Raw genomic sequence first — 22098 nt, 5'->3', positions numbered from 1 at the left:
CACTTGCAGTGGACCAGTTCTTTTTGACAGCCCCATTGCCCAAACTAGTCACAGCCACTCAGGACTCCCAGCCTTGCCCCCTGAAGGTCCCTTTTCCTAGGGACCCTGCCCCAGCATTCCTGTCCCATGCTGCACCAGCTGTCTGAGTCCTGAAAGTCTCTATTAGTATATCAGAAGTCTGTGACTGGCAGCCATGCCCAGAAGGGGCTGGAGTCATGGAGAACAGTGGCCAAGGTGTGAGGACTCCAGGCCTAGCCTCTGCCACATGGAGTTCTGCAGATTGTTATGTGACCACATCCAACAGGATATAAGCCACTTTAGGAAACAGCCCATTACTCTTAACGGTGTTCCCAGAGGCTGGGTGGCTGGATGGACACAGGACTGTCAGGCTCACCCTGGTCTGTGAAGGCATATAGCATTGAGCTTATGGGATCACACTAAGTCCAGAAAAGCTGGTGACATGTCTTAAAACTAAAACCAGGGGCTACCTCTGCCTGTGACCCAGAGTCCTATGTAGGCCCTGCACTTCTGCCCTATACTTGTCTGTGGCCCCCTCCAGGACCACTCTCAGCAATTCGAACCTCAATACCAGTAGCAGGTATGCTATGTCAGACACAGTAAGGAGCATAGCTGGCCCCAAGCCTGAGCTCACTTGTGTCACACAGAATTGAATAGGCATCACCTCTGGCTGATGGTAGAGTGCCACTTTCCTCATGGAAATGAGAGGTTGAAAGTCTGAAGTAAAGGGCACTTAAACAGAAACACCTTTATTACAAAAACAAAACAAAACAAAACACGAACAAAAATGAAAACAAATTCACATCGTAACAAGCTACAATATGGCAGCAGATAAAAAAAAAATTCCTTTGTACAATGGTGGGAGGGAAGTCCTGATAGGACTTGAAGGTCACGGTTGGGTGGCTTAGGTGCTCAATAGCGGCGGGTGAAGCGGGCATCACTGGGTCTGCTTCCCCGGCTCTGTCCTCCAAAGCCTGCCTGCATCCCTCCACGTGGGATCACATGGCCACGAGAAGCTCCTCCTGGGGCAAAACTGCCTCGCCTAAGGAGAAGCAGAGGACTGTTAGGTCCTGAGGTCAAAACTTAGTCAGTGGTCCCCAATCAACCACTGCAGAGCAAAACTGCCTCTGCTTGGTTGGCAGTGTGGCACTCACCCTGACATGCCACCACGGTTCATCATGTGACCAGGCCCCGAGTGGCCAGACATGCTCCTCTCACCACCTGCAAGACAAAACACAAGTCCAAGTGGGCAGTTTGGCAAGTATGGAGTCAACAATCTCCACTGGCTTCAGCCAGCTCCACTTCATCACAGCCTTGATCCCCGCTCAGCAGGCAGCCCTGGCTCCCACCCGGTCCTCACCTTGCCACCTCTTATGATCACGCTCCATCATGCCTCCATCAGCCGTGCCCTGCCATGCCCGGTCATCTTCAAGTCGCCGGCCATGCTCCCCCCAGTCACGCCTGCCCCTTGGAAAGAGACACCTCTGACCTATGCTGCCACAGTATGGCCTCTACAGACAGTGCAGCTAGGGGGGCTCAGGTTCCACCAGGCAGGCTGACAGTCATACCACCACCACTACCACCACCACCACCACGACGTCTTAGTAGGGACACAAACCTGGGAGGAGGGGGCAGCCCCCGGCCTTCACTCAATCTCTTGTTCGAACCATAGCCCCAGCCATCTCGAGAGTCCCGGCCATGGCGTTCAGGTCCTCCATGGCGTTCAGGGTAATGCTAGACCAGAGAAAGGGGTGAGGTCAGTGGCATCCCTGGTTCCTCAGGTGAGAGAACACCTGGTTTCACAGATAACAACCTAGGTGGCTACTGTCACCAGAGCCCCCCCTCACCAAGGGTCAAGTTTATAGGAGCCCCAGCCTGTGCACAGCACCCTTGCTTCAGGAGAAGACTGAGCACACTGACACCCACACACGAACTCGTATGGTGAAAGGCCTCACTCTGTAGCCCAGGCTATCCTTGATGTTTCAGTTATGCCCAGCTCAAATCCTGGACTTGAGACCCTGCTTCAAGGCCAAGGCAGGAAGAGATCTGATACCAAGTGAAGCCCAGCTCCCCTGGCTGCTGGGCCATCAACAGTCCTGGGACAATGGAGCTAAGAGCCAGCTCTAGCTCCCTTCCTAGCCCTCTGACCAGACACTCTCACCTGCCTTTTGCAAGTGAACAAACACATGGGGAAAGGGCCACTGCTAAGAGACAAAACAGCTGTGTGGAAAGTTGCAAAACCAGGATGACAACCTGACACCAATGAAGGCCCAGGGATAAGATACCCCTCGTGCCAACCTGGGAATGGGAAGCTAAGGGTGTAGGATGGTAACTGAGAGGCAGTAAGGATGGCACTGTGCAGTGAGAACTTGACACAGTGGGTGAGCCCCAATCCTACAGACATGCTAGGCGCCTCTGGTCACCCTCTCTAAGGAGCAGTGCAGCATACAGAGCTGCAAGCTCCCTACTGGATAGGGTATACTGGATAGGTTATGTGGGATATCACTAACACTTGCCATTGTATGAATGCTCAAGAGTAGCACTATGCTCTACTGGCAGTCAATAGACACGGAACCCATTCCACAGCTGAAGCAGCACCCTATGCTCACCTGTCCTTCTCTGTCTCCCATCATCGACCGTGAACCTTCTCTCCTAAAAAAGGTGGTTTCAGTGAGACCCAGATGGGGAGGGTTTGCATGCACACTGCCCTCCCAACATGGCCATGGGCTCACACCTATCCACAGAATGGTTGGGATAACGGCCTCTGTCTCTGTGGTCGAAGTCGTGAAAGCGGTCCTGGCGGCTGAAGTCTGAGTGGTAACGGTCATCCAGAGCAGCCCGTTTAGCTTCTGGCCAATAGGCATCATCTCGCCTGTGATTGGGTGGGAGGCAAAGGTGTGATCTAGGTGCTCATGAGGCACCCTAGAGCTTGAACAAAGCCAGCATGGCTCCAAGGCCTGGCTTAACACTCCCACCTATGCCTCAGTGCCATTGTAGTGCTGAGTGTTTGGTTTTTGGCAAAGCTCCTCCTACCCTGAGCTGGCACAGAGAGAGCATTTCTCACACACTGATAGTCACAGGAGGGCCTGAGTAAGGTCAGTGAGTGTGACACATAGTCTGAATACATGGGGCCTGCCACATTGAGCACAAATCTATTTTGACACAGGCTCTGGTAGCCTGTATCTGACTACTCACCGGCCATCCACTTCATAGGGCCTGCGCACAGCAGGCCGGCGCTCCTGTTCATAGCGCAGCTCCTGCTGACGCCGAAGCTCCTCTCGCTCTCGGTGAATGCGCTCTTGCTCACGCCTCCGCTCCTGTTCTACATGCATCCGCTCCCGCTCCAGCCGCTCCCGCTCCATGCGTTCACGCTCTAGCCGATGGCGGTGGAATGCCAAGCGCTCACGAGCAATCTCCAGCCGCTCTCGCTCCTCCCGCTCCCACTGGGCCTGCAGCCTCTGCTCCCGCTCACTGCGCTCCCGTTCCCTGTGTGAAGAGGCCCAAGTGAGGAGGAAAAGTGAGGCAGAAGTCTCCCTGGGAGGAGCTGAGGGCATGCTAGGGACATTAAGGACAGAATCCCACACAGGTTAAAAACCAGAGGCAATACTTCATAGCAGGTGGGTCCCCAGCATGACAATTGCTGCCTCCAGTCTGCCCCCTCCTTTCTTCCTTAAAAAGGATTGGCATGACAGGTCTGCCATCAACCTGGCAGCCAAGCATGAAGTGGTTTCCTCCAGCACACTGGGAACCCAGTGTGAGGTTTTGAGATTATCTGCCCTGGTGTCCACTTTCAACACACACACTCCTTGGAACAAAAGTAATGTTTTAGGAACTGCTGTTTTTTTGTCAGCCACAGCAGTGCTGTGCCTAGCTGGGCAAACTATACTTTCCCTGATCCTCCCTAGAGAACTCCTTCTGGACAGCCTCACTGTCCCTTGCCCCTTCTGCTAGCTTTCTATGGTCTCTGAGGAGGGCAACCATCTCAGCACAGAGCCCTGGATGTACCTACATCTAAGCAACAAAGGCACACTCACCTCCGAGACTCTGAGTCTCTGGACTTTCGAGACTCTTTAACTTTGTCAAAGGACACAACAGACCGCTTCTCCCGGCTGGCTGACTTCCGGTCCTGACTTTTGGAGGCCTGGATCAGTTAAACAGAAAGAGGATTAAAGCAGGAGGAACAGAGGAGTCTGGCACAGGGACAGTGACTGGCAGGAGGAGGCACTCACAGGAGAACCCAACAAGACACATAATGGGCTCAAGTGAAGTTGACTAAAATCAGTCTTTCTCTCCTTGAGACAGGGTCTTACCATTTAACCGTCAATGTGCCATGTGGTCATTCTGCCTCAGCCTCTTAAAGAGAAGCCTCTGCTGGGCTAATTCAACTTTTCCTCTACAAGCCTTCCATCTACACTGAAACTTTCCGGAGATGGTGTCTCATTGCCTATCCTTGCTTGCTGCAGTGTGTGGCAATGCTCCAGTCTTAATTCCTCCATGCAGTACAACCGTTCATGTATGCCCCATTCCTCAGGTAGATGCCTACTGCTGAGACCACCCACCTCAGCCTGGAGCCCGCCTCGGCCTGGAGCCCACCCGCTCTGTTCTCACTGTCTAGCTGCTCTTTCCAAGACCAGAGGTAAAAAGCAGCCTCCTTAAGAAGCCAGTACATGGGGGCTGGAGAGATGGCTCAGCGATTAGCAGTGACAAGCTGGGCAGTGGTGGCACACGCCTTTAATCCCAGCACTTGGGAGGCAGAGGCAGGTGGATTTCTGAGTTCGAAGCCAGCCTGGTCTACAGAGTGAGTTCCAGGACAGGACAGCCAAGGCTACAGAGAGAAACCCTGCCTCAAAAAAAAAAAAAAAAAAAAAAAGAGCAGTGACTGTTCCTTCCAGAGGTCCTGTGTTCAATTCCCAGCAACCACATGGTGGCTTACAACCATGTGTAACAGGATCTGATGCCCTCTTCTGGTGTGTCTGAAGACAGCTACAGTGTACTCATATATTAAATAAATAAATCTTATTAAAAAAAAAAAAAGAAGCCAGTACACATGCAAATGGCTAGAAATCTCTTCTTCACTTAGTAGTGTGCCATGCTTTGAGAACCTCAGAGATACTACAAACATATGCCAACCCTAGCTTGCTTGCTTTCTTCTGTCTCCTGTGGCTCCAAGGAACCTGGCAACCTATAATGCCTATAGTCCTCTAGGGGGGCTTGGCATGTGGGGATGTCTTGGGGACCCCAGACCCATCTACTAAAGTGGTCAGGCCTAAGAGTTCAGAATCCACCCGGGTCTGCAGCTGTCCCAACAGTGGGTTTCCAGGAGGCAGGGAAGAGATGTGGCTAAAAGCCGCTATCAAAAAGAGCAAGTAGGCTGGGTCTAGAAGCCATACCACCCCTCTACATTCTAAAACGCAGCAAACCTCCCTCAAAGGCCACTGGCCAGGAATCCCTGGAGCAAAAAGGATGCTGTAAGTGCTGATACTTACTCTCTCTTTAGACCCAGATGTTTTCACACTGATGACAGGCACACCTTTGGACTTGTCCATCACCACAGTGCGCTCAGTGCCACGGCTTCCTGTAAGCAGAGGGAAGAAATGAATTCAGACAGCCACATAAGCAGCACCTGACAGGAGGATGTTGTCATGGCCTACCTGACTTGGTCGTTCGCGAGCGCTCTGAAGGCCCAGGTTTCTGGTCATCTGCGTCTTTGCTCTTCTCTGTGCTCCCATCATCTGTCTTCTTGGCATCGTCTTTTCTCTCACCTTTCTCCTCCCTCTTAAGGTTTGCAGATCTAGGATCAAGTGACCCACAAGCCTCAGAGCAAGCCCAGGACATGGGGATGCAGGAGACCCACCAAATGGTGCATGGTAGTGCTCTGCAGGAGTACCTGTCACTGGTGCTGGCCTTCTCCTTCTTGCTGTCCCCATCTCGCCTGTCAGGCACTCTTTTGCCAGTGGGCTCACTTTTGGCCTGCAGGAGAGTCAAAAGCTAGTGCCATCATACACTAGCACCACCGCTGGCACCACTGCAGCGTGAGACCACCTACCTTTTCCACTGAGATCATCTTGCCATGCAGCTCAGTCTTGTGCAAATGGCTAATGCATTTTGTTGCCTCTTCAGCTGTGGACATAGTGACAAAGCCATAACAGCGAGCTCCAGGACTCCGGGCGTTCGTCACAACCTTAGCACCCACCACCTGAAGAAACCAGATTACCTCAGAAACATATATAGGTGCAGACCCAGCAGCCACAGTGTAGTCACTGGAGGGGCTACCTTGTTCTAGGTTCTTGAGGGGGCTTAAAATGGGCAACGCAAGGCTCTGCCGTGTTCCCCTAACAAGGTTTAAACTGCTTGTGGAAGCAAAGTCACACCACGGGACTGAATCATAACATGGCCGCACATCTACCAACTGGTGAATGCAGATGATAATAATACAAATTACTGATGTGACAAGTGGCAGCAGTGAGCCCTCTGTAGCCACCGACGGTCACAACCTGCACCACATTCACTGCACACTAGTGTGTCCAGGACACAGATTTGTTCAGTGAGATTCTCCCTGCTCACTCTTGGGCACTGGTGGCTCACCTTCCCATATCTGCTAAACAGGTTCTTCAGATCCGTGGCTCTGGTTGTAGACGAAAGGCCACTAACCCAGAAATTCCTACCACAGCTGCTGCGACCTGTGCAAAGGGAAGTTCCAGTCAGAACCTCAAGGGCCACAGAATGGCCATCCCCAGCCTGCTGGGGACATGTGCCCAGGATCCAACGGCATGGCCAGGCCACAGGATAGTGACATGTATATAACACTGAAAATGAATCTCAGGACACCCCAGTAGCCATGCAGGTATAAACAACTGATCTGACCCCAGCCCAAGATGGCTTCTGCCGTGGAGCTGCCAGGGAAGGGTGGTTGGTATTCTTGCTGCCACCTTCTCAAAGCCCATGCTCATGTTGTGCCTCCCTCCCCACAGCCCGCATGGTCCGAACTGCTGGCTTGGCTCCATTACTCCCTAGCCTGCAAACTTTTTTTTTTTTGACAGGGCCTTGCTGGGAAGCTCAGGCTAGTCTGGAAGTTGTTACCAATCCCCCTGCCTCTGCCTCTCAAGAGCTGGGAGGAAGAGCCTGAGCTACCACACCCTGCTCAGCAAGTAACTTACTTTAGTACCTGCCAACTGAACCATACTCAGAGAACATGTCAGAATGACCAAAGATTGTGAACACACTCAGGTACAACGGAGTTAAAAGTGGTGCTGGGGTTGGGCATGTGTGTGTATGGGAAACACCGACCATGATGAACCTGAGACCCACCATACTCCAGGAGACCAGTGTCACCTCAAGGACCTACCCTTCTCTTCTCGGGAAAGCCTTTTTGTATCCGAGTCCTCCTCCACAGAACTAGAGACAAGAGACAGTGTCACTCAAGGAGGCTGCAGCAATTGAAACATCCCAGAGCTCTAAGGACCCGCCAAAGCTGCATACCTACCCGGCATTTAACCTCAAGAAGGACACCCTGGCAAACATGTTTTGGATATCTGATCTAACATTAAGATTTCATACCCACAGGAATTAATTAAGTTTCTGCCGGGCTAAAAATAATTAAGAATTAAAAAGCAAACAACTGTGGTAGGTTGAGGGGGTGGGGGGAAAGGTTACAGAACCAGTGCAAAATAAATAAGAAGCTGCCTGAAGGAGCTAGCTGGGCAGAGTGGCTGCCGACTGCAGGCTCTAACAGCTCATATGTATCCTAGTGACAATGAAAGGAGATAGCGTCTGGTCTAGGACTGAGAATCAACAAACCTCATTTTCTGATCAGCGCCCTCACTGGCTGAGGACTCTTTAGGAGGCGCAGGGACGTCATTACAAGCGTCAAAAGCAAACTTCTTCACGTCTTCTTTGCTATCTTGGGGCTCAGGGCTCAGGGCTGCCGTGGGCGCTCGCACCAGCTCCTGGCTGGTGGCCTCCGGGAGCTGGGCAGCCGTGCTACTCTGTTCAACTGGCTCCTCTAGCCCTACAGGCTCGCGGTCCATCCCAGTGCCTCCGCCAGGCGCATCTGCCGGCTCCCTTTTCACTACTGCTAACGGGGCATCTGCCTCGCTCCACTGACACCGAGTGCTTGGAGACTCAGACTTGCTGCTGCTGGCCAAAGCTAAATCTCCCTCCTCCTCCTGCTCCTCTTCCTGATCTTCTTCCTCCTCTTCCTCTTCCTCTTCCGGGTGGCCGCAGCTCTCAAATAGGTCCTCTTCCTCCGCCAGCTTCCTGTCTGGCCCCACGCTACTCGTGGCCTGGGCAAAGGGCTGCTCCAGCTCCGAACCTTCTTCTTTTACTGGCTCAGATTTACAAGTTTCCCCCAAAATGTCGAGTATTTTCTCATTTTCTACGGATTTAACAGGAATAGAATGGCACAAGGTTTAATCACCAGGGAAATAAAGCAATCACAACTGCGGCTCGGGCGCTGCGGCCCTGCTCACACCGACAGAACTGCTGGCTACACAGAGATTGGAAAACCCGCTACACAGCGCCTGCACCCTACCTGCGCCCACGGCCATGGCGCCCCCAGCCTGAACTAAGGGCAGAGGCAAGCATCCCGGAGACTTCACCCCACAACCTTCTGAGTCTTGAGTCTTCGTTCTGTGTACTGTGACAATGTATGAATCAACTCTTCTCAATTCAGCTTGAGTCCAAGTGCGTAACTGAGTGCCTGGCCTTCATGCATCACTAATTGCCTGATGCTTTGCCTTCCTTACAGAGCAGTTAACGTGCGGAGCGCCGGGTCTTCTGGCATGTGAAGTTGGGCAGCCCAGAGGGACAGTGTTTGTTTGCGATTCTCTCTCAGAAGTGCACTCCTCTTCGGGGGGATCCAGTCATGTCATGTTCATGTGGCATTCCCTATGCTACCTGCACTGCCTGTACCAACACCACATGGTGACATGCTACCGGTATCACAAGATCTGCTGGCAGCACAGAGCACATGCTTCTGTTTAAAGGCAGGCGGCGACCGAAGTCTTCGCCATGTGGGCAGGATGCCGCACGATTGCTGGCCATATACACAGATCTTGTGATACAGCTGGGTTTCCAATCTCTATGTCCTGGTGTGCTCTGGACTGTAAGTTCTAGAGCAGTGCATGCTAGAGTGCGGCCACTGGTTAGCAAGAGCCTCCCCACTGTGGGCAGAACCCACTGCTGAGCCCTGCATTGACAGTACCTGGCTCCAAAGATGCCTCTTCCATCTCCTGCAACAGAAAGCACAAGTAAGATACTGCCCCAAGGCTCAGCCCCACTCCATCACCAACTTTCATGGAAAGTAAAGGAGGCTGGCCACAAACTGGGATTTCAGGAGACAACCCAGACCCAGAGAGGAGGCCCTGCTTGATCGAGGCAAGCTGCCCCAATGGCCTCAGCCTTTCTCAGGCCCATGCCTATTGCTGACCTTGTTGCAGGGCACCCAGCAGTCCCCCTGTCTTCCCAGTGTAGTTCCCTCAGGACTGAACTTGAAATCAGGAGCACAGCTTGCATAATTTCCACGTATGTCTAACTGCCTAGCACAAACCCCTTGACACTTTCTTCACCTGCAAAAGCCTTGAGCTGACTTTTTAAAAATCTAGGGCCAAATAGAAATGGGTAATCACAGTTCTACCCCAGCACTCCCAACCTCCCTCAGCGATGACTCAGATTCTCCCAGGAGTCCTGTCTTTCCAGCTGGGGTCTGCCTTGCCTAATTGTCTTTTTCAGGACCAGTGTGGGCCACACTGCACAGCAGACTTCCCACACCCTTTAGGCTGCAAGCAGAGTTTGGGCTTCTCTATACTGGCCACTCCGACTCTGTCCGCTGTCCTCTAAGAACCACACACCCAAGGTACAAAGAGACACTTGAACTCTGAATGCCTGTCAAAGACATAAACCCCCATACTCCAAGCATGAATACAGGTGTCTTTCAAAGAGGCCAGTGGATGATGGCCCAGAGTGACACAGGATGGCCAGTATGTGTGAGGCAGGGTCTGTGAGTGGGTTTGAACCCCATGTCAGTGCCTTGTATGCTCTTAAGTAAGGAGGCTGCCTTTGAAGGCACTCCTTCAGTTCTATTCTCTGGTGTTCAGGTCCCTACTGGAGACTGCAGGTCCAAACTGAATGCCTTGGGAGGCTGAGGGCTTGGCTAACTCACCAACATGACCCACCTGCTCTACAAACTAAACTCTAGAACTGGAAAAGGAGCTACGTGGCAGAGTGACACTTGAGGGGATGTGCTATAGTGTTTCACTTTAACACACGAGCCTGTGTCAAAAAGATACTAAGACAAACAGACACAGCTGTTCCTTTCCAACGCATAGGCTCCAAGTGGTGGACACCTCCATGAAACAGACAATGGTTTGCCTAGAAGCCCTCTGCTCAAGTGGCCCAGAGAACAGACAGAAAACTATATACCAATACTCTCTTTCTCACAGCATTTCCTAGGAGGTCCAAGGCCCACACAGACCATCTCACTCCTTAGTGCTCACCTTTTTTTTTTCTCCTGTTTTGAGTCAGGGTCTCACTATGTAGCCCTCGCTGGCCTGGAAGCCTTACCAGGGTGGCTTTGAACTCATAGAGATCTGCTGCCTCTGCCTCCTGAGTACTAGAATTAAAGGTGTATCACCACACCTGGCTGGTTCTGATGTTTAGTATTTGCACTGATGGTCACCAAACATAACCCATCATCGTTATCTGGGAAACCTGGACAGTATCTGTGGAGCTGTCCACTCCTCCTACCATGTGCCCCTTCCCGGGAGACCCTATCCCAATGTTCTTCTCTAACAATGAACTTATAGACCAGATGACCCCACCCAAAATGCACAAAGCTTGGCCCTACAAGTATACATCTCTAGGCAAGTGAGATGGTAGGCAGTCCCCACAGCTTCTGAAAACCAAGCAGGTCTTCAGGCTGCTACAAAGCCCCAACATTTGACCCTATACCCAACTCATAGCATCAAACTAACATCCCACAACTGTGGAGGAGAACCAAAAAGGAAAAGGCCTACATCGAAACCAGTGTGCATTCTGCACTGCTGGGATGGGTCACAGGCCTCACCCTCACCCTGCAGCCAGGGAGCTGCATTGGGCTTTCTTCTAAGCAGGTCCTCAGGAAAGACAATCTGCTCACAGCCAGAGTGCAGACTAGAAGACAACTGAGACTGCAGGAGTGTCGTACACAGCCTCTAGCACTTGTTGTCTAGGTAGGTGACTTTAGTTGGTAAAGCTGCCAAGCAACAGGAGGTGTCTGAGAACCTAGGGCTACACTGAGGGTACAATTGAGACATGTGACAATTTACCTGCAGCATGGTGAAGTCAGATGATGACGTATCTACATTGTTAACGGTGTCCTTGTCATCTATCTGTAGAAAGGGAGAGCAGTTTAAATGTAATAGGTGAGGGGACAGTTCCCATCGCTTAGAGCTTAGAGTGCTGCCCCAGTGTGGTGAGGTGGAAGACACCACCTGACAGGATTCTCCAGGTGACCAGAATAGTAGGCTGTGGTCAATCTTCCAGAAATGGTTTTTAGAACTGGGCTGCAGAATGAAGCCTGGTGCCTCACATCTGTCTGAGTCTGAGTACTGTGAAGCCAGGCCTGCTGTTCCTAGACACCAAGTACCCAGCCTCCTATGGCCTAATGGGTGTGTGTATATGTATACAATATACACACACACATATATGTATATATATTATAATATATACACTGTAATACACACATATATTACAATTACTGAAGATCAATCCCCAACTCTTTCTTCCCTAGAGCCAACTGTCTCCCATCATGAAAGCCACACACAGCAAAGAGCATCCCAGCTGCTCTTTGTTCCCTCATGACACTGCCTTCATTGCTATGGATGCTGGGTTTGCTCTGTGACTATGCAGTCATCGCACTTGCTGTGACAGGCATGGCTACCACTCTAGGTCAGGTAACTGGCTTGGCTGTAAGAGAAGGCTGGTCTTAGTTGTAACACTGACCTCTGGCCCTGCTGAACAATAGTAAGAGGCAACAACACAATTTGCTTGTAAACTTCACTCAGACACAGGCACATGAAAGGCCATGGCAGCAACCATTCACCTGTCAGACCTAGAATTTGGTGACCAAAGCTTAGAAGGAATTGAGAGCCAGCTAAAGATCACAGCACATTAGCACTGACACACTTTACCCCGATGCTCCCCTACCCTTCCATTCTCTTCACATTGCAATTAGCCTCCGACCAGCCAATCGGCATTTTCCTAAACCCTGGCCTCTGTGTTACTTTCCAACAAGGAGCCCACCACTTGAGCCGTACCTTTTAGAAACTGATTATGACACCTTGTTTGTATCTTAACAGTGCAAAACAAACCCTTCACTCAAAGCCAGTGTGCTGCCCACAGGCATAGGCTCTCAGTCAGTTCTCATGGCAGGGGACAAAATGCTCACTGTAGGAGATCTGAGGTTTTGTTGGAATACCAGAGGCTTTTGGTCACCAAATCTCCAGGTTTGACAGGCCAAAAAGATGCCCCTGGGTCCTTAATGCCCACTCTCCTCTCTCTAGGCAGACATCAACCCTGTAACCATAAAATCCTTCAGCACATATTGCCTTGAGGCCTGGGAGCTTGAACTTGTACCCTGCAGCAAGTGCCTGGACTCTCACTTACCAGAGCCACACGTTACCTAGGGATGTAACACAGTGCTCAGAAGGCCAGTCTAAACCACTCTAACCATTGCTCTGGTCTCATACATGTCTAAACCACTCTAACCATTGCTCTGGTCTCATACATGACTTGCATGGAGAAGCTGCATCGATGTTGAACAGCTAGAGGCAGCAGCCAGCTGAGCAGAGTGGTTGCTCCAGTTGGCTGTACTCACACACCATACATAACTCAGGCTCCCCTAAGGGACAATGACCAGCAGCAGCTGTCCCTGTTACTCTGCTCTGTCATGAACTTTGCATCAGGCCACCCAGTGCTCCACCCAGCACCAGCTGCTTACAGCATGCTCCTGCAGCTGTTCTGGGAGCCCTTTCAAATCTCCTTCTACCAGTTCAGTGCTGTCTGCTAGGCCCTCAGGGAGTGTGGCCTCCTCCTCTTCCTCCACACAGTCTGCCACGCTGCCATTGTCAATGTCAGCCTCATCCAGCACACTGATGTCCATCATATCCATGTCTTGCAGGTTCTCCAGGCTGGTCTCCACATCCTCCTGCAATACAGAGGACACTGTCATGGCACCGTGCCATCATGGCTCTCCCTCTCCTCATCCACTAAAAAGGTGATGCATACCTGCCCATCCCCAGAATTCTCCTCGAGCCCGTTGTCCTCCACACCCTCGTCTTCTGGTTTCCTCCCTGAAGAGACAGCATGTGGGCATGAGGCCAATAGTCTGTGTCGTGCAAGCAGGTGCCTGAACTTCTGTAGGTCCCAAGCTCTGTTCACTGCACAGACCTGGCCTCTCATCTAGCCAGGTCTCAATGCACTGTGTTTGGGATGCTTATCGTCAACTTGACAGAATGGAGAATCACCTGGGAGACGGGCCACAGGCAAGCAAAAGGTGCACACATTGGGCCAGCAAGGGGGCTCAGCAGGGAAAAGGCACATGTTGCCAAAATTAACCTGAGTTCAATCTATAGAACTCATATGGTGGAACGAAACACCTAGCTTCAGTAAGTGCACATGCAAACACACCAAAAATAAATAAATAAATAAATAAATAAAGTACATGGAATAGAGATTGAAAAGTTGGCTCAGTAGTTAAGAGCATGGGCTACTACTCTTCTTTGTATTCAGGTTCAATTCCTAGGATGCAACGGAAGAGTTTACCATGCCTGACTCTTGTTTTGTGGTGTTGAGCAGGGGTTCCACACTTGAGGATGTGTGGGCACAAAACAAATTTTGAAACACTATGTTATCCTATATCAACGCCCACATGACTTGGGGTGTAGGAAAACATGTAAGCAGGCCATCACATGGGCAGGCTACCCTCACAGGTCTTTTCTCCTCAGGGAGAGCAATGACCTGTCTTCAAGCAGTATCCAATGTCTCTCTGTGCTGGGGATGTTCTACCATGGAGCTGCACTGCACCCCTGGACTCAGGTTAGTCTGAAAAACTGGTCTCCCTCAGAACTGAAGTAAGGTTGTATGTTGGCCCAGTTACCTACCTTAAGCTTGCAGTAATCCTCCTGCCTGTGCTTCCAAGTGCTGGTCATGGGAATGAGCCAGCAAACCTAGTTGGAACCTCATTTCACTGCTCATGAACACCAGACCCTAGGATCTTGTGCACCTGTTCTTTTACTCCACCCTGTAATGGATACACTCACTCACCAGCTCTGACAGTCTGGCCAAGTGGGATTTTGCTATTGTAGCTCTTCCCTCCAAAGAGCACCATTTTTTTCCTTCTCACTATGGAGCAGTATGGAATGTTCTTAGCTATGGTACTTGGCATGATCTCCATTACAGTTAAGTTCTGTGGGGCTGCTGAATTCCTTAACTTCTCTATTAAGTTTTGTATGTGTGTATGAAATATGCGGAAGGGTGGAAGCCAGAGTGTCCAGCTCTCTATAAAGGCTAGTTGGCCTACACAGTGTGTTCTAGGCCAGCCAAAACTATATATAACATGCATCTCCAATAAATAAAACTAAAACATGAAAACCATTCTCGGCTATTTTCCAATATGCTAAAGCATTGTAACCAGATGCTGATGAAGGAAAAGCTGGCTGTGGCTGCAGAAGGGGCCGTCTCAGCAGGGAAGCACAGCGGTAGAGGAGGTACAGTAGACATGGGGAAGGGGCAGGCAGCTGAGCTGGTGGATGGGTGGATGGTGGTAATGACCACAGACAAATGGACAGATAGATAGACTCAAATCTTAAAGTTCTCTGCAGTAATAAACTGCTTCCAGCAAGGTCATACCTCCTCAACCTCCCCAAATAGTAGAAGGAACTAGGGGCTAAGTGCTCAAATGCCTGAACCTGTGGGGACATTCTGATTCAAACCACTGGAGAAGCCATACTGATACTTGATAATTTTTTTCTAACCATGAAACTAACCATAAACACAACCCTCAAAGCAGAGGTCAGGGTGAGGCCATGCCCAGAACATTTGGCCTTTTGTCCCCAAACATGTTACCCCACCACTCCCATCTGAGACAGAGCCCCTCTATATACTCCTGCTCTCGATAGAGCAGGATATACTGAGTGCTGGGATTAAAGGCTAGTACAGTCTTGTCCACCTTCAGGCAGAGGGGTTCACCCTGACATTTTAAGATTCTGCAAAGCCTACCATGGAGAAGCAGAGATAACCTGAGACAGACCTTTCTAGAATTTCAAACCACTGAGTTTAATTCATGAAGCAAGGTAACACTTCTTGCCAAAAATCTTGATCAAAACCCAACAACAGGGTACTTGAGAACTCAGTGACACTACACAACAACCTGTGTGGCAAAGAACTGAGGGAGGAAGGAAAGAACAGACCCTTGCCCTCTGCTGGGCTACAACCACACAAATGTAACATACTCTCAAACTGCAAATCAGCCCTAAGAGTTTGTGGCTCTAGTGCTATATTGGTGAGATTCTAGAATGAGCAAAGCCAACAGCTCCAGGAGGCAGTCAGCACCCTGTATTCTCGAGGGTGACAAGGAGGTGAGATCTTACTAAAATGGTGTTGTTTTCCCCCCCTTCTCACACCCTCACACAATATGCAGAATTAAACCACATACATTAAACCATCTACTTCACCCACTGACAAGGCTGGGGCCTTCCTAGTTTAGAACATAACTCCTATCAATCACAGTGCAATTCCTGACAGCATGGCCACTGCAACTAGCACATACACACAACACAGCCCACAAACCCAGCCATAACAGCTTGGGTCAACCAGAGACCACCCACACCCTCACAACTCATCACAAACAACCAAAGGTAGGCAAAGGTGGGAAAGAATGCAGTACACAGGTGGCCAGAGCTCATAGGCCAAAGAGTCAGAGGCCAGCAGACCAGGACTTCAGGGTCAACCTGGACCACACTACTAGGTGAAGGCCAGCCTGGGCTACAGCAGGAACCAGGTTAGTATTTACTTTGAAGTACCAAAGTTCTCTCTTTTGTGAGTCTGCAAAAGAATAGGTATTCATTTGCTAGCTGTGACAGTAAGCACCTGCCATCCTCTGGCCTCTGTAGGCACTTAGTTGATTTGCACACTCCCCAATATACACATAATAAAAATCCAAAATCTTAGCCAGACGGTGGTGGTGCACACCTGTAACCCCAGTACTGAGGAGGTAGGCAGATCTCTGAGTTCGAGGTCAGCCTGGTTTACATAGTGAGTTTAAGACAGTCAGGATTATATAGTCAAACCTTGTCTCAAAGACAGGTTCAGTTAATTCATCCATAGCATTGGGTAAAGTTTTCATTTCTACTGATGCTTACATGTCTGCCACAGGTGCACTAATGCTTACTGAGCCAGATTAGGCATCAGGTCCTAGGCCCTGGACTCACAAGTAGCTGTAGGGCACATGGTGTGAGTGCTGGGCACCAGAGTCAGGTCCACTGCAAGAGCACATGTGTTCTTAAACACTGAGCCAGTTCTCCAGCCCCTTGGTGATTTTGTTTTTTTGAGAGTGATGTTCAAACTGGCCTCAAATTTGTGACAACGCCCCCGCCTGTACCTTCAGTGAACCTCGTTTTGGTGCAGTGTTGGAGCCAAGCCCCAGTGCCTTGGAAATGTTAGGCAAATGCTGTCCACTGTGCCACAAAGCCAGCTGAGGAGAGATAGTCTGAGGGAAATAGAAACAGTAAGGATTTTGCAGAACAAGACCATGTTGTGTAGAACATACGTGTACGTGGTGTGTGTGCCCGAGAGGCAGGACAGCAGGTGTCCTCTATCGCTTTCCAGCCACTCCTCACCCCCCCCCCCCGCCCTTTTCTTTTTTTGGTTTTTAGGGTTTCTCTGTATACCCCTGGCTGTCCTGGAACTAACTCTGTAGACCAGGCTGGCCTCGAACTCAGAAATCCACCTGCCTCTGCCTCTAGATTGCTGGGATTAAAGGCATGTGCTACCACTGCCCAGCTCTCCAGCCACTCCCTTAAGACAGGGTCTCCCACTCACTCTGCAGCTAGGTTGGCTCACCCTGTCTCCACCCCCAATCACAAGTGTTACAGATACATGCAGCCATAGCTGGCTTGTGAGTGGGCACTGAGAACTCTAACTCACCCTCAGACTTATGCAGCAGCACTGTCATGCACTGTGCCATTGCCCCAGGCCATGACCAGCTGTTTTCTTTGTTTTGAGAGGTCTCACTACAGAGTTCTGGGTCTGAAACCTGCTGTGTATACAGGCCAACCCTGACCTCAAGAGAGATCCTCTTGCCTCTGTGCCACCATGCTCCATACCAATGTCTTTTTTATTTTCAGATTTTAAGGAAAGCACATATATCTATTTCCTAGTGACCAAACACACAAAAAAAGGCATGTACACTCTACTGTGTCAGCCCCCACTAAGAAGGAATATCAACTTTACACTTAACTCATGCATCTAGTAAAACATCAGAACAAGCATTTGTTTTTACTAAGGCCGAAAGCAAGAAGAATAGAAGACCCAACCATAGGGCACTTCCAACCAACGCTGTCGGAATCATTTCCCACCGGTGGCCCAAAGCAGTGCATTAGGCCACACAGTTCAGTGGACCTCCCTTCAGCACAGGTTCACATGAGTAGCATGGCCACTACTGTGCCACCCCACAGCTAGCAGCTCAGCCTCACAACGACCAAGGTATCATCCCCAAGAGCCTCAACCCTTCCAATTCTGTTTAGTTCCTAGAACTGGAGTTCCAGAAAGATGACAAGTCAGTGCCAAGGACAGACAGCAAGATGCAGTAGGTGACTGGGTGCCCACTGGCTGGAGACAGCAGTCGTGAACAGAGGCGGGGGCAAAGGTGGTTGAGTGGGGACTGTCAGATGGGGAGGCCCGCTGCATGGTTTTAAGTGGACTGCATCTGTGGTGCTCTGTTAGTACATGGGCCTTATTTTCTGACAGACAAGGTAATGAGAGGCTATGTGAAGCTGGAAGACCATTCCCAAATCCATCCTCACTATATGCTCTGATTCTGTGTGACAGAGGGACAGCAGACTCTGCACCCATTGGGTACCTAAGGCACTGACACAGTGGTTTAGGGACTCCTTACCTTTGCTGGGCCTCTTAGGCATCTTCTTGTTGCATTCTGAGGTGACTTCAATTTCATCAGGATTCCCACCTTCATCTTCAATGGCCTGGAGGGACAGAAGAAAGGCCGACCAATAAACCACAGGTAGCAGAGACAGGAAGAACATCTAAGCCTGTAGTTTGAACAGCCTGTTCAACACAGGGAGTGCCCAGCTCGGTTCTCAGGGCATTGAAACTCAGCTGCTGCTACCTACCACCTTAACCCTACAAACTGCAGTCCTGCTGCTCATGGAAGGAAGACTGGCACAGCAGGGCCCTTGCATTATCACCTAATGGGTTTTCTAGGATTAATACAGCTCTACGTCGTTTTTTTTCTCATTTTCTTTTCCCTAGCTCCTCGACAAAGGCTTTCTCCCTGAATGTGAGACTAGGCTGGCAGCCAGCAAGGTCCTGGGGTCATAGTCACATGTAGCTAAGCCCCAGCTTTCTATAGGGATCCTAGGAATTTGAAACTCAGGTTCTCATGCCTGTATTGTAAGGGCTCTTTCTCAGTGAGTACTCTTGGCCCTTAATGATAGCAGCCAGCATTGCTGCAAGACTATCCTGAGGACTCCTTGAGTCGTGGAGGCAACTGCTCAGAACTTCGGACTCCTCCACCTTTTGTGTCCCTGAGGAAAGAGATTCCAGCTTCCTTGGCTTAACCCAGTAACTAAGGAGGGGGAGGGGAACAGGGGACAGGGCTTGGACCTTGCTGTCCCCTTCTGGGACTTGTAGTGGAAGGACCCCGTAGAAGTCCCATTTCACACTCAAGAATGTTATTTGTTCATCAGTGGCCAACTCAGCAAGGGCCTCTCTCTCTCTCACACAGCCCTGTCAACAGTGCCCCCCAAGGAGTGAAATGAGACACTTTCTAGCAGCATGCCTCTCACCCTGGGGATGTTTCAAAGTTGACTGTCCCCAGAGAGAAGGTAGCAGCAGTGCCCTCAGAACTCCAAGCTCAGGCAACTCTTCCAGATCCCCAGGGGCTTCCTGTGGCTTTCATTAGGGGACCACAGACAAACCTGTAAGCAGCCCTGTCCTCTCTCTCCTCTGGAGCTAGTCAGCTTTCAAACAACTCCAGGTAAGCTGTAGAAAGGTATCTCATTTTATCCCTTGGGGCTAAATGACAGAGCTGTCCCTCCCAGGCTACCTCAGTAAACCCCCTCTAACAGGTGCTCCTCCACACCACCTCCCTCTTTAAAAATCCAACCCAGAGATGGTCACAACAAGCAGGCAGAGGGACAGTACTGTAGACTTACCCTCTGATCTGACAAACATACAGGGGTGTGAGTGGAGACAAGCACAGACCAGGGTCCCTCTGCAACCCCCAAGAGGACAATGAGAACAGCACCCTAAAGCCAACCCTCAACTTCTAGTCTTGAGAGAGCTTGGTACTGCCAAGGCTGCACAGTGCCTCACCAGCAGGCCGAGCATCACCCTGGCCACCCCCTTTCACACCCTGTATGTTCTGTAGGTGACACCAGTGTAGGGAGCTTCTTGCCCATTCCAATAGAGATGTAGTGTCCTTAAAAAACAAACAACAAGCTGGGCAGTGATGGCGCATGCTTTTAATCCCAGCAGGGATTAAAGAGGCAGACGGATTTCTGAGTTCAAGGCCAGCCTGGTCTACAGAGTGAGTTCCAGGACAGCCAGGGCTACATAGAGAAACCCTGTGGGGGGGAGGGGGGGGACACGACGATGACACAACCAACAAACCAAAAAAAACCCAAAAACAAACAAACAAAACCCCCAAAAAGCCACCAAACCAAACCAACTGAAAAGAGTGCCTGACGTTCAGTAGGTAGTGTGCCTGCCCTGGCCTCTAACTTCCACACCTCATCTCACAAGCAAGTAATGTTATATGCTGTACATGTTCACAGTACATGAGAGGCCAGAAGACAACCTCAGCTTTCTCTTAGGTACCATCCACCTTGTCTTACAGACTTGACTGGACTAGTCAGGCAGTGAGCCTCAGGGATCGTCCTGTGTCTGTGAGCACTGGGATTGCGGCTGGCACCCCACCTGACCTTTACTGTTGGTGCTGGGCACAGAGCTCAGGCCTTCACACTGCTGCCCTCTCTGCTTGTCACAGTGTCTTCTCTCAACAGCAACTGGTGACTGACTTTGGATGGATCTAGGAGGGTTAAATCTCCAGTTCCTTGTGCAAGGGATGACTGGGCAGATGACAATGTCTGAAAGCTAGAGGGGACAGCTTTTCAAGGTGTAACACAAACAAAGTCTGCTTTCTAAGGTGGAGTAAACAACTACAAAAGCCAAAAGGGGGCCCTGTGGAGACTGAGCTTGTTTACCTGGACTAGACTGCAAGCCAAGCAATGCCTACCCTACCCTGAAGGCAAGCTACTACTGCCTTGATCTGAGGACACTCAGAAGAGGTTAAAGGTCTTCCTGACAGAGAATCTAGGCCACAAAGGAAGGCAATAGAAATGAGCCTCTTTCTCAGGGGGCTCAGTTTGAGGCTGGAACTAAATCCTCCGACTCCCACCTGACCACACAGAATGGAGTGTTATAGCAGTTGTGTGGCAGATGGTTCCAAGGGCCTCTGCAATATTGGGCAAGCATGTTACCTCTGATCTATGTGTCCAACCCCTTTTTTTTTAAAAAAAAAAAGAGACAAAACAAAAACCTACTATGTTTTACAGAAAGGCTTTCACGCATCCCAAGATGGCCTCAAACTTAGGATCCTTCTGCCTCCACCACTCCCGGCCTTAGGAAGTATTTGGGATAAAACTTAGGGTTTTGTGCATGCAAGGTAAGCACAATACCAAATGAGTAGCACACTACCAAATGAGTAGCTCTTGGACCTACTTTATACTTTGAAAAAGGCTTAGCTAGCCCTGAACTCTAATATTCAGGTTGGTTTGGAACTCCTCTACAGCCCAGGTTGGCCTTGAACTCACATCTGACTTACCTTTATCAACAGAAAAAAACGTTCTTTCCTTCCATCTCGTATCTTCCCCTAGCTTAGTTCTAGCAAAGAATTAGAAACAATTTATTTTTCCGCTTTGTTTTTGTTTTTTGTCTCCCTGGGCTACCTACATCCTCCGGCTGTCTGCGAACTCTGAGAGTTTCTCATGTTTCATCTCCACCACCCCTGCCCCCAACGTCACTGTGTCTTCCCAGATTAAAAGAAAAGAAAAGAAACAAAAACCACCTGTTCTGCCTCGGGGGCCGAAAAGGGACTTGGGATCGAATCCCGCCACAAGCTGACCCCACTGGATGACCTTGGCCGAGTCCCCTTCATCCCCCTTTGGGGTTGGGACTAAGCAGTACAGGGAACGCGGTGTCATCGATCCCCCGAACCCGTTCGTGGTGTTATTTCCCTCTGGTCGCATCGCTGGGGGCGTCGAGATTCGAATCCTTGCACCCGGCGCCCGCGGAGCCCCAGTATTAGCGCCCAGCGCGAAGGCCAACGGGCCACTCCGGGCCCGGCGGTGGGTGTCGCCATGGCGACCATGGGGTTCCCCCCCGCGAACCTCACCTTCTTCAGCCGCTCCATCAGCACGCTCTTGTTGCCGCTCGAGTCGAGGTTCCGCTTCTTCAGCTCCGCCCGCAGGTCGATCACCCGCAGGTCGCTGAGCCGCCGCGTCCCGGTCTCTGACGCCGCGGAGCTCACGGCCGCCGCGCCCGCCGCACTCGCGTCTCCTAAACCCGACAGAGTCTCCGCCATTCCAGGGACCCTGGTTCCGTCGCCCACTTCACACAGAACCGGGTCAGTGGGTTTGCGTGAGTGTGTTTTTTTTTTGATTTGTTATTATTATTATTTTTTTGAATCTCGGCCCTCTTACCACAAAATGGCGCCGCCTGAGAGGGAACCGCTTCAGCCTCCCCGGAGGCGCACCTCGACACTGCGCAGGCGCCGCCGGCGCGAGCCCTACGCTCTCAGACGCCTTT

General features: G+C 50.7%; 1 protein-coding gene across 3 annotated transcripts; it reads right to left on the bottom strand.

Moving 5' to 3' along the window:
- Window positions 1-741: 741 nt before the first annotated feature.
- Window positions 742-22054, bottom strand: Safb (scaffold attachment factor B). Of its 3 annotated transcripts, none has more exons than NM_001374619.1 (21): window positions 21686-22054; window positions 18170-18254; window positions 13282-13346; window positions 12995-13201; window positions 11322-11384; window positions 9221-9248; window positions 7816-8392; window positions 7364-7413; window positions 6604-6698; window positions 6065-6214; window positions 5906-5988; window positions 5670-5809; window positions 5505-5593; window positions 4053-4159; window positions 3214-3504; window positions 2753-2890; window positions 2628-2670; window positions 1637-1752; window positions 1379-1485; window positions 1173-1239; window positions 742-1060 (listed from the first exon to the last, which is right to left on the bottom strand). In NM_001374619.1, exons 1-21 carry the CDS (start codon window positions 21872-21874, stop codon window positions 931-933), a joined length of 2820 nt encoding a protein of 939 aa, NP_001361548.1. In that variant the 5' UTR covers window positions 21875-22054; the 3' UTR covers window positions 742-930. The 3 variants fall into 3 exon arrangements, with proteins under 3 accessions (NP_001361548.1, NP_001156772.1, XP_017172934.1); NM_001163300.1 differs by having other exon boundaries at window positions 1379-1479; XM_017317445.1 differs by lacking the exons at window positions 12995-13201; window positions 13282-13346; window positions 21686-22054 and having other exon boundaries at window positions 18170-18244.
- Between the last annotated feature and the right edge of the window lie 44 nt (window positions 22055-22098).

The sequence above is a fragment of the Mus musculus genome, chromosome 17 (genome assembly GCF_000001635.26).
Source record: "Mus musculus strain C57BL/6J chromosome 17, GRCm38.p6 C57BL/6J".
Lineage (NCBI taxonomy): Eukaryota > Metazoa > Chordata > Mammalia > Rodentia > Muridae > Mus > Mus musculus.
The sequence above is the reverse complement of the archived record's forward strand: the minus strand, read 5'-3'. Positions and strand labels throughout refer to the sequence as shown.